Genomic DNA, 12,611 nt, shown 5'->3' with positions numbered 1-12,611 from the left:
TTAAAGTAATATTGTAATATTGCTATAATGGTCATCTTAGTCATTTAGTTAGTATTTAGAAACTTTCATTTATGTCTTTCGTCTTTAATTAGTTTGGAAGTTTCCTTTTTGTCTTTCATGTTTCTATTCTTGATCATTTTTGTTATGGAAAGATGGTCTTGTAATTTTCTATATTAGGTGTATTCCTCTCCTTGATTAATCACATCGAATAATCAATTATCGTTTCATTACCCAACATCATGTTGGAAGGATTGTGGTAAAATTGATCATATCCAAAAGTTATGCAAAACTAGGGAGGGTCTCAGCGGCAGGCACATGTTGCAGAGCATTCTGAGGAGAAGGGGGCAACCTTCTATGCATTCGTGGCCAAATGATCTGCAGATTATGTCACATATTTTGTAGGGTAGTTAGTAGGATGACCAATAAGGGAGGGTATTAATATAATATTGTATGTTTCTATAATGGTCATCTAATTTACTAGTTTAGGTAGTTTCCTTTTTGTTGTTTGTTTCTATTTTAGAAACTTTGTTTGTAATTTCTCTATTTAAGGAGATCGAATCTCCTTTGTTCAATATCAAAATATCATTTCATTTGACTCCAAGCCTGATCTGGCTCTAAGTAGAGGTATCAAACCAATTTCATTGCCAATGCTTTGATGAACTAAAGATTTTGTCATTCAATCCACCTGCCATCATTGGTGTGGTGATATTATGCCAAGATATATGAGTGATGTATTTCCTAGACCCCTCACATTAACTAACTCTCCATAAATCATTCTAGGAAAAAAGAGACTTGAAATCAGTTAACTGGGATACCTTGTAGAAAAGAAAATAATTAACTAATGTTTCCCATTTACTGTCGACCATCTTTGGGTCCGATTGTTGAATTTCTTTGATTAGCAGGTTTGAGTTGTTCTATTGAGGAAGAAGCTTCAAGCATGTTGATATATTTGACCTTTTCCAAAATGTGTAGTTGCCCATTGCTTGCCTGATTGCTTTGGAGGTTTGGATCTGTCCCCAATCGACATCTTCTGGAATCTCTTTGAAAGAAGTGTTCTCTTGGATGATTTGTTTTTGTTCAAGGGGTGTTTTGGAAGAGAGGGAGACTTTGTTTTATAAAGGTGATAGGTTTGTTATGGCAAAAGCCTATGAAGTGCAAGGAGAAGTTCGATTTGGAATATCTTCAAGATCTTCTACAAAAAAATCTCCTTGAGTCCCCAAAGAGCCAACAACAGCAAAGATATTGAGGTCTTAAGACTTACCTATTACTCCTGTTAGTTTGTGGCTTTCACTGAGAGGAATTTCTGGATTGCCTCAATACCTCCTATACCTTGGGCAGCTTTTGCAAGAGTGTAAATCGATGCATCATGTGATATCTCAACATCTATCACTTGAACCTGGAATTATCAGATTCTTAAAATGAAGCAAAACAAGGACAAGCCCTTGCTAGATGGTCATTTTGGGAATGTTCATATCCCAAATGTCGTTCCCACTCAACTCCTCACATCTTCATAGGTATGTCATTAGGTAGGGGTTTCTCCAAATCTAGATCTACACACATCCCTACAAAGTTTAGTTTATTGACTGAGAGTGAGCTCAAATCTAGTAATGTTCTTTTGTGGGGAAGAAGGAAAGGAAAGTTAAATAGAGTAATTCTGGAAAAGATGAGGAAAGATGAGTGAGTACAGCATACTATAGAGATCATGAAGATTTCTGTGAGTCAAGCTAAGAGTAGTGAGTTTGTTACCATTTAGTTCAAGAGTTCAGAAGAGTGGCGTGCTTATGTATTTCTGAATAATTAGTTTGTTATGTTATGTTTTTTAAGAATTAATGAAAAATGTTTTCCATTCTTTGTGGTTGTGATTAACATTTCCATGCTTTATTCTCCACTTTGATGTTGTTGAGTGGTTAATGATTATTTAGTCAATATGGTTTAATTGCTAGTTTCAGAGCAGATTAAAATATTGTATTGCTGTGTTAAGTTGCGCACAAGATTTCGCTCTTGTAGTATAAGAGAAACATTGCAAACTGTTGGACTTTAGACAGGAAATTGCAGAGTGCCTTAAAAGAGGATAGTAACTGGAAAAATAGCAAAGCAACCCCCACAAATTGCTAACATTTAAGAGATGATGGAGAACAAATGGCATTAAAGGTTGAGTACCAAAGAGGTGGAGTTGTAGAAACTAAAGAAGGAAATTTTGGGTTATGCTGTAAGTTAATGATGCCATAGAGGTAAAACAATTTGTCACAGATGAGAGTTATCAAGAGAAAATAGTGTGTCACATATGGATGTGTGTCGTGGTGGTATGACATGTGCAAATCATTATCAGAGAAGAACGGTCACAAATTCTCCAAGGATATAAAGAATTTTAAGTTGTTGCCAACAAAAGAACTTAAAGAGATTAGTATCAACAAAGGAGTTCCTACTAGAATTGTGTTGTGGTTTGAGTTTGGGTATAGCCAATAAAAGTTGTTGGTGTGTTGAAGCATTTCTATCAAATAAGTTGATGTGTGATATTTTTAACAAATAATAGGAAAATGTCATATTTTCCAATCTTTATGTTTATAATTTGTACTTCCAACATTTCCTTTTCCACCCTGGCCTGGCAAAATGGTTGCTGATTATTCAGTGGACCTCAATCATCCTACCACCCCAAAACACTCAGAACAGATGTAGTAACTATAACCTAAACTAGCACAATGCATGAAAGCCCTTCCATTGAGTTAATATTTGAGGTCCTCGACTTGATGAATAGACCAAACCTCCAATTCAACATAGAATCTTTCTTAGACTGATGTGAAAATTGCCATAAAAGTAACAGTTTGGCATCATGAGAATGTCAGTAGAGCCAGTTGGCTTCAACCTTCTGTAAACCCTTGCTCTTAATGTATTTGACCCTAGTAGGGCCCTACAACGCTACAAATCGAATTCCTTTATTTGAGTTGTCCCAATCTTTGCTCCATCTTTTTGGGACATGAATCCTTGGAGTGTTTCCATTATCAAGTTGCACATATCAGCCATTTTGGCTGGAAAGTTGAGTTTTAACCTGACTTTTTGAAATCTGATGGATAATTTCAGTAAGTCATCCATACAAATCCGTGCTCTCTTTTGTCACAGATGCCTTGAAAGGTTAAGTTGATTAGGAGATGGCCGTGGCATCTCCTCTCTTGAGCTACTAATTGTGGGAGATCTGCTTTGTAGAATTGCACAGCGGCTAGAAAGGGATCAGAAATTGAAGGGCAAATAATAAATATGATATTTCAAGGAAAATCATCAGCTAATGAAGATTCACATTCATTTTTCCTATGTACAGTAATAGGGGAAGAATAACGAGCACCCTAAACCTTCCTAAAGAGCTCCATTTTTATCTAAATAAGATATTTCAAGTTATATGTGAGAGAACTCATCAAATTTTTATCTGTATATGACATGATTCTATGCATTTTGCAGAAAGCATCCCTTAAGAATATGACAAGCAAAATACACTCAAAATATGGAATGTTGCCTACCCAAAATGTCTGTTGCTTTGAAGGGGAGAATCGAAGATAACTCGTTACTCAAAGAATCCATTATTGGAAACCAAGACTGGAGTTGCGATCTGCTAAAACAAGTTGCTGTCTCAACCACAAAAAAAATTGTTTGTTCAGCTTCTGAAATTTCAAAATTAGTGCTTTACAAAAGGAAACCTTTTACCAAAATATGGCAAACAGTCAAGGTTAAGATTGAAGCGGCATACCTGGATTCACCAATACCAGAGTAAGATCTATATCAGGGTTGTGTGCGGCAACAGCCAATGCTAGGCATGCACCCAAACACTCCCCAACCAAATAAATCGGCCTTGAGTTTGCCCCTCCACATTCCAACATTAATGCTTCCTTGACAAAAGGCAAGAGTCCTAATCATAAAATCCACACATTATGGACCAAAAAATTGAGAAAAACATTTTACTCTATAGTTGCCTCAAAAACATAGACTACTTCAACATGCAAGATAGCATGCATCCATGAAAAATCACAATTTTTTTCAACAGAGAATTGTATGCTCTTCCATAATCAGCAGTTTTTAAGGAAATATTTTACAACTTGCATACTAACTTCATGAGTGAAACTTTTGAGGCAATGATTGAAGCAGAAAATAAATATATCAAATTTCTTGCAAAGTTATTTTTTTTTCTGGACTAGGACACTTTGCAAATTAAGAATATTCCATTAAATTTATTGATGAAATATAGACAATATCAAACACAAACTACAAGCCTAACCTAATATTTTGTTCCTTCGTATCTATAATATTGTAATGTCCCCTTCTTGGACCTAGTCGGCTATTGTTTCCCATTAGCCTATTCCTGGATTCCCATAGGCCAATTGCTGATGGTTAGGGGATCCCACATTCTTGAAGGGCTCAGTTTTAGTTATTTTTGAATTTGATAGCAACACAGTTGTTCAATTGGGATCCTAGTTGGTGGCAACATTCTTGCTAGCGTTTTTTATCTTCTAGGTTGTTCTCAGTTCTGAGATAGCACTACTATATTTAGTATGTGCCTATTTTGGCACCCAGCATAATCCTTCAGCTTCAATTATGTCTCGGCATGACTGGTTTCAGTTTCCGGTGGTTAGGCAGGGCTTTCCATAAGGTGATTGGTAGAATTTTAATATTTACAATAAAGTAATAAAGTGGCATTTAATTATTCACTTCAGTGTTTAAATATAATTAAGTCTTATGTTCCCCAAGTTGGACGTCTAGGATATGGGGACTGAAGATGTTTTTAAAATGCTATGGGCCTTTATGAGGGAAAATGAAATATTTGAATTTTTAAATGCCCTATTTCCCTCCAATCTCTATATAAGGGATTTTTGGCTCTCATTCTCTCATTCAGAGTTTGCATACATAAGGAGATGCTGTTGGAAATTTGGAATGAACAAAGGAGTTCTTCAAGACGTTATTTAAGAGGAAAAATCTCTTCAATCTTACTAGTTTCGGTGGTGAAAGATCTGCCCTAGCTGGTCTCGTGTTTTCACACAGGAAACACAATGGTCTTAATTATTAGCTGTTAAAGATTTTTCTAGTGAAGTCACCCTCCTAGCAGGTCATGCATGCATGAAATGACACATTTTGGAGTAGGTGACAGATTTGAGGCAAGTTCCATGGCTGCAAACCATTCCAAAGGTGGCACCTTGACCTGTAGGAATGGTAGCAAGAGTTGGTTTGCATTTTTAAGTCAAAAAATGGAAAATGAATTTTAAGGATAATCACCCCTGTATATTCAATGTTCCAATTTACTGTCACAGAGATTTCTAAGTGAGTTTTTTGCACCTGGGAGTGAGTCTTCATTGCTGGTTCAGATCAGTGTGAAGATCTAACCTAGGGGGTTGTTTGTTTTGTGATGAGCTCAATGAGCTAACTGCTACAGCTGGAGTCTCACATAAGTTAGTAAAAGATACCTGAATGATGTTGCTGTTATCTGCCCACACTCAAAATCTGCTGCAGCAGCTCTGAAATGTAATGGAATGCATCCAAATGTGAGGTATTTAAATGCTTTACTAATATTATTTCCGTGGGTGATCATAGTGTTTTTTCCTAGTATTTGTGGGTCGCAAACTTGTAACAGCACTGGGTTTTAATGAATGTAAACATCATATAAGGTGTAACAGCGAAGTAACTTTATTATACAAATCATTCAATGCTCTTATTGGTCAAGCTTGTGTGATCATTTGTTCTTTGTTTGAAAACTTGTGGCATCATTGGCAAATAAATTCAAAAAAATATTAGGTGTGATAAAGTGGTATTCAAACCCGTGTTCTTGCCCTTTAGTGGCATACTGTTGATCATCACATATGACTGACAGAGAGATAAGGTACTGTTGTGACGTATTCACACATCGCCCCATTGCAAATGAGGACCCCTACTTTCTGCTTTCTAGGGTTTGCTTTTTAGGTCTTTTAGGTTCTTGTCTATTGACCTTTTGCATTTGAAGGGTCGCCAGGGGGGCCATTAGGATAGCAAGCTCTGCTTGAGTCAGGTGGATCTACTCAAGAGGTCAGGTCAATTGAGTGATTAGGGGTAATTTAGATCATTCCTAGGGTGTTTTTTGTGTACTATCTGGTTGCACTTCAAGTTGCTAAATCAAACCTTGGTTGAATGCATAATGTCCTCCTAGGTCCCATCCCTTACATCAAAGGCAGAGCGAATTCGCCTTGAGAAGTCTGGAATGTCTTCCTGATCCTCAAATGTCTTGAAATTTCGCTGTCTGGAATGTCATCCTGATCCTCAAATGTCCTGAAATTTGGCTGTCTGGAATGTCATCCTGATCCTCAAATGTCCTGAAATTTGGCTGTCTGGAATGTCATCCTGATCCTGAAATTTGACTAAGTCTGTAAAATTGAAGAATCCTCCAAAAACTAGATTTTGCATTATAACTCCTAGAGGTCCAAAACCACTCTCAAACATCCTGACAATATATATGGAATATAACTTAAAGTATAAGAAAGAAGAAAATACTTAAATGTTATATTCCATATATGAATCCTAGCGGAGAGGCTAAAATGTCAAATTTCGCTCCTGACCCTTCCAAAGGGTCCAGAGCGAAATTTCACAAAGGACCTAAATTCTTCACCTAAATCATTGATTGGTTGAGCAAATTTGCAAGGATATGGAAGGAAATGGATCTAGGATCAATTCTAAGACAAAGTCAAGTCAGTTTGAAGGTGAATTGAACCTAGAATAGGAATTTCACTCCTGACCCTTCCAAAGGGTCCACAGCAAATTCCTCTATAAGACACTCTATATTGCCCAAAGCCATGAGCTAATCCATGTCCCAGGTATTATTGAAGGCAATCCACTTGTTTAAATGAAGAAATGTGGGAAATGGAATCAAAAATCAACCCAAAATGCAAATTTCGCTCCTGACCCTTCCAAAGGGTCCAGAGCGAAATTCTTGTAAGACCCTATTTCTTCACAAAATGTTGAACTAGATACCAACTTGAGGAGCAAATTCACTTGATCATGATGGAAGGAGGCCTAAGAAGTTATATCCAAGCCAAAGAAGGGAGGAAAAGGGTGAGAAATGAGCCCAAGTAAGAATTTCGCTCTTGACCCTTCCAAAGGGTCCAGAGCGAAATTCACATAACCTTCATTTTCTTCCTTGTCATGAGCCAAGTTTTGGACTTCTAAGGCATGGTTGGAGTGAGCTTGAGGTGTTCTAGCCTTTGAAAGAAGGTTTGAGGTGATGAAATGGTGAAAATCAACCTAGAATGGAAATTTCGCTCTTGACCCTTCCAAAGGGTCTCGAGCGAAATTCTCCATAAACCTCATTTTCTTCCTTGTTTAGACTAAATGCCTTGTTCCTTGGACATAGTGGGGGTAAATGGACATGTTCTTGCCTTAGCAAGTGAATGAAAGCATTGAAAAGTGAGGATTTTGTCCAAGATTGGGAATTTCGCTCCTTACCCTTCCAAAGGGTCCAGAGCGAAATTCTCCATAAGCCTCATTTGCTTCCTTGTTTGGACCAACATCTTAGTTCCTTGGGCATATTTGGAAGTGGATTGACATGTTTTTTGCCTGAGGAAGTGATTAGAAGTGAAGGAGTGAAGGATTTTGTCCTAAATCATGAATTTCGCTCCTGACCCTTCCAAAGGGTCCACAGCGAAATTCTCTATAGGTCCTGTCCTTGGCCATGGTTTTTAGGGAAATTATCCTGACAAGCCTTTTTGAGGTCAAACAAGTGTTGTCTTCGTGAAAGGGGGATCCAAAAGGGAGAGTCAAAGGAAAGTAAGGTATGAAGAATGAAACTAGGTGAAGGAAAACAAGCAAATCAAGAATTTCGCTCCTGACCCTTCCAAAGGGTCCAAAGCGAAATTCTCAAAATCACCTAGTTTGCCCATGATTGAGATTAAGACATGGATTCCCAAGCCTTGGTGGAGAGAGGGCTAGCATGTGCTTGTCTTGGGAGGCATTTTGGAGTAGAGAAATGATAGAATTTGAGCCTAAGGAAGAATTTCGCTCCTGACCCTTCCAAAGGGTCCAGAGCAAAACCCCTTAAACCTCTATTTTGCTCCAATTTTGCATCAAACCTAGTGTTGATTGAGATTAAAGGCATCCTTAGACATGCATTTGAGCAAGTTGTGGTCACAAAATGTGAAGATTTTGTCCTAAAATGTGAATTTCGCTCTTGACCCTTCCAAAGGGTCCAGAGCGAAATTCCATATAGGTCCTGTCCTTGGCCAAGGTCCAAAGCGAAATCCTGTTTTTTGGTCTTTTTGGAGGTCAAATCAATGATGTCTTCAAGAGAAAGTGATTCAAAGGTCAAGAGAAGTTCAAGGCAAGGAGATGAGGTCTAAATAGAAAATTTCGCTCTTGACCCTTCCAAAGGGTCTAGAGCGAAATTCCTTATAGGTCCTGTCCTTGGCCAAGGTCCAAAGCGAAATCCTCTTTTTTGGTCTTTTTGGAGGTCAAATCAATGATGTCTTCAGGAGAAAGCGATTCAAAGGTCAAGAGAAGTTCAAGGCAAGGAGATGAGGTCTAAATAGAAAATTTCGCTCTTGACCCTTCCAAAGGGTCCAGAGCGAAATTCTTATAGGGCCTGTCCCTGGGGAGGATCTTGAGCGAATTTCATTCTAATGCCTTTTTGTTGATGATTTAAGGAAGAAAATGCTATGTGAGATAAATATATCATGTGTACTTAATCTTTTGGTTTGTTTTGTAGGTGGAAGAAAATCAGGCCAGGACAAGGATAGCCTATTCTAAGCCCGTCACCATCAAGGACATCCCAAATGCATAAAGGAGGACTCAAGGTGTTTTGAAGTATTGGAAGACTTCAAGCGTTCGAGGAGTTGCAAGCTAGCCTCAAGACCTCATTCTACCACATGATGACAGAGAAGAATGACACTTCAAGGCAAGGTATGCTACCAGAGAAAGAACACTCGACAATGAGGAAGCCTCATCAAGCATATGGGAGTCAAGGAGATACATCATTCATCGCATCAAAAGACAGAAAAGAGATCAACCAAGACACAGACATCAAACAAGGTGGCATCCCAGTCACTTTTCCTCCAGTCGGATTAGTCCACCTCAGCATGTCCAGATTCAATGTACCTGACTCATCGGGGACAACACAAACTTCGGTGTACCTACCCGTGCTTCCTATTGGTCCACACTCATTGAATGTAATTTTTTCATTAGCTGAGGTGTTTGTTATAACAAACCCTAATTAGGGTTTCTATCCTTTAATCCTAGCCATTGATTCTAAGTCAATCAAAGTCGTCAATTTGTAAAAGGCTCTCTATATAAAGCCTTGGCTCCTCATTTGTAAAGTTTAATAGTCAGAGAGAATAGTTAGGAGTTAGCAAAAGAGAGATAGTCAATAATTAGTAGCTCAATAGTAGATAGCATTTTAGGGTAGAGTAGAAAGAGAAGGCAAAGATTGTTGCCAAGAGATTGTTGCAAAAGACATGTAAACTTCATTGAAGGAATGGTGAATTCTATGTGTCGATTCTACAATTTGCATGGTCTCTATACTTCTCAAATTTAATTTCATGTTATTAGATGAATGGAAGAAATTTGTATGATCAATGGTGAAATATGTATATCCATACTACTAGCGGTTTGTTCATTGCAAACTTGCCTTGCGTAGTCAACTGGAGTCATTCAGCTTAAGCTTAACTTCAATTATCGCTTCTTCATTGATATGCATCAACTTGACGGTGTCTATGCTTGTAGCGGTGATCTGAACATCATAAAGCTATCCTTAGAAGATCGCACTAACCTTGTGGAGATGATCCTAGCATGTCAAAGCAAGACTTAGTTAGAGTTTCATCAAAGGTCATCCATTGCTCCTACATTCTTAGTGTTAGAATTAGATTCCTCTCCAACCCTTATCCTTTTTTCCTTTTTTTAAAAAAATCAAGGATCAGTAAAGACCCATGTTCCAATAATATCCAAAGTAAATTAGACGCTCAGGTCATCAAACGTAAGTCCCCTTGTGATTCCAGCAAATCACATCATACCGCAAGAGCTTATCCACAAGTAGAGAACCTACATACCAGAACCTTGGAGTTGCCTCGATCGATCCTTAGGCGAAATCTTCAGCATTCAAGGAAACTTTGTTCAAGAGAGGATAAGATACTTTGGTATTTTATTCTGTGTTCGCATGTGCATAAAAAACACATCAACAAGTACTATATCAGAAAACAAAGAAAAACTGAACATAAAACCCAACCAGCAAAGGCAATATATCCATTTGTAGTTGAACAAATAGTCCAAGAGGATTTGGTTGATAGTAGTGACAGTACTATAGGGTCTTCTCATCATAGCCTTGTAAGTTTGTAACATCATAAATTGTTGCCCCTCACAATTTCACACTGTATTTAGCACCCATTTTGGCGTATGTTATTGATCATTGATCATAAGGAAATGTGCCCATCTTGGGCCCCAATTGGCAATCTAGGTCAAATCCCCTAGTGCCTAGCCTTTTGAACCACCAAATAGGGTAGGACTTTAGCACCCAACACAAGTGTCCCACTAATTTGGCCCCAAGTTTTAAGGTTCAGATGTTGGCTTTAAGCCCTTAACAGTCATGACCTTGTTGTCGGCCTTAACTCAAAAGGTTATTTTGGAAAGGTATTAGTTGCATATAAATGTACTCTCTTCTCCATTACAAATCTAACTAGAACATTATCATGATCATTCATCCTATCAAGCTATCAAGAGAGCCATTGCCAAGCATACTGCGATCTGCAATCTTATTTCAGCTAAGCTATCGTTTCTTATATATTGTTATTATCATGTTATGTACTAACACTTGTTGGACTTCATCATCACCTTGTGTGGATACAAATAAGGCTTTACATCTACGGTATCATTGTCATTTCAGTATTTATGTTATTTGCTTTGCGTCTGCTCCCCTAAGAGCACGTGATTGTTATCACAATCAACATAGCTGTTGTGGAAGGGGGAAACCCAACATGGGGTTTAATTAAGGCAAGCCCCTATACAGCACAACCTTTTCCCCTCTTTCATGTGAACAGGTGCAAGTCTGAGATCCGAAGAATTCAGACAATCACAGTGACAAGAATAGACAAAATAAATTGTTATATCATTTTTAGACATCGAAGAGCACAAATCCCTAGTACACTACTGCCCAGCATTTTTGTACTGATTTTGCTCTAGATTTTGAGGACAGCTTCCCAAATCCCTACTCAAATTGTTCTTGACCCTGGCTCCTGTCTACACAGCTTTAGGACACTAGCACCCAACGCAGGAGTCCTACCCAGTCATCCTCTGCTTTTAGCGCCAGGTTCCTCTTTGCATCTCATTTCCAAATCTACCTTCAATTTTTGTACTTTTGTTCTTATCTCCCACATTTCGTTAAGCTTGTTTAATTTAGCCTTTGTTGGCCTAATTCATTGCACACACTCAACCAATTTATATCAACAAAGTTCTAAGTACAAGATAGCTTGGCTCTTCTTTGTGGATGGCAATCCAAGCCCACTCACATTTTTAATGTTGTATGGGAGAAGGATTGACCTAGTTTAATGCACATGATAATCTAGGATCACTTTTTCCCCACATCAAGCCCACCTAGAGACATGGCAGAGAGAAATGGGGGAAGGGCTGGTTCAATCAATCCTAACCAGAGATTAGAAAATCACCCCAAACTCGCCAAACTCGGCGAGTCCGAGCCCGATACATTCTCGTCGAGTCTCTGGAGCTCGGACTCGGGCTCGGCCGAGTCTGGTGAGCAAACTCGCCAAACTCGCCGAACTGGTGAGTTTGGCATAAACTCGCCAAACTCGGCGAATCTCGAGCCTCAAACTCGGTCGGCGGCAAGACCCAAAAAAAAGCAAAAAATAAACATTTTAAAAAGCTTTTTCAACTTCTTTTTTTTTGGTTATTTATCTCTAACCCCTAAAAGTGAACTTCATTTCATTCACTTGCAAAAATAGGAGTAAAGTGAGTTGGGAAGAAATACAAGGGTGCATAGAAGAAAAACCAGCAAGGAGAAAGCTCAAGTTTTCTTCAGTTTATCACATTGGGGCTGCATTGTGTTTGGATTTGGTGCATCAAGAGTTGGATAGGAAAAGTTTGCAGTTCATTTCAAGCTTGTTGTAAGAGGTAAGATTGTTTTTTTGAAGATTTTTTTGTTTCTTGTATGCAAAAATTCCATTTTCTATTCATTTATTTTGAAAGTTTACATTTTCTTCCAAAATCTTTTGTATGTTTGTATGTAGCATGTAGTATGTAGTTGTACTATGTAGGGTTTGTTAAAAAAAAAAAAATTAAAGAAGGGTTTGACAAACCCTACAATTTTTTTAAAATTAAAATTTACAAACCCTACCTTAGTTTTTTTTAATGTATGTATTAATTTCATTTTGTATTTGTAATGTTTTATTGCAGCAAACTTCACTTTCTTATTTGCCTCAACTTCAAGTTTCACAAAACTATCCTACAATGTCTACTTCAGCTTCTAGACACCCCATTAGAAAGGACCCTGCTTGGAAATATCACGAGGATTTTCCAGGGCAAGGAAAGGGGCAAACAAAATGTATATTTTGCAAAACAATATTCCATGGAGGTATATATAAACTAAAATACCATATTTCTAGTGTGCGTGGACA

General features: G+C 38.0%; 1 protein-coding gene across 2 annotated transcripts in view; it reads right to left on the bottom strand.

Annotated features, from left to right (window-relative positions):
- Window positions 1-12,611, bottom strand: part of LOC131077953 (phytyl ester synthase 1, chloroplastic) — a 186,358-nt gene that overhangs the window by 140,839 nt on the left and 32,908 nt on the right. For both annotated transcript variants that reach the window (XM_058015551.2, XM_058015550.2), the window contains exons 4-5: window positions 3,737-3,895; window positions 3,510-3,614 (exon numbers count right to left, since the gene is read on the bottom strand). In XM_058015551.2, the coding sequence (XP_057871534.2) occupies window positions 3,510-3,614; window positions 3,737-3,895 (264 nt within the window). The remainder of the gene's footprint in view (window positions 1-3,509; window positions 3,615-3,736; window positions 3,896-12,611) is intronic.

This window comes from Cryptomeria japonica, chromosome 5 (genome assembly GCF_030272615.1).
Source record: "Cryptomeria japonica chromosome 5, Sugi_1.0, whole genome shotgun sequence".
In the NCBI taxonomy this organism is placed as follows: Eukaryota; Viridiplantae; Streptophyta; class Pinopsida; order Cupressales; family Cupressaceae; genus Cryptomeria; species Cryptomeria japonica.
This window is presented reverse-complemented; position numbering and strand designations above follow the sequence as displayed.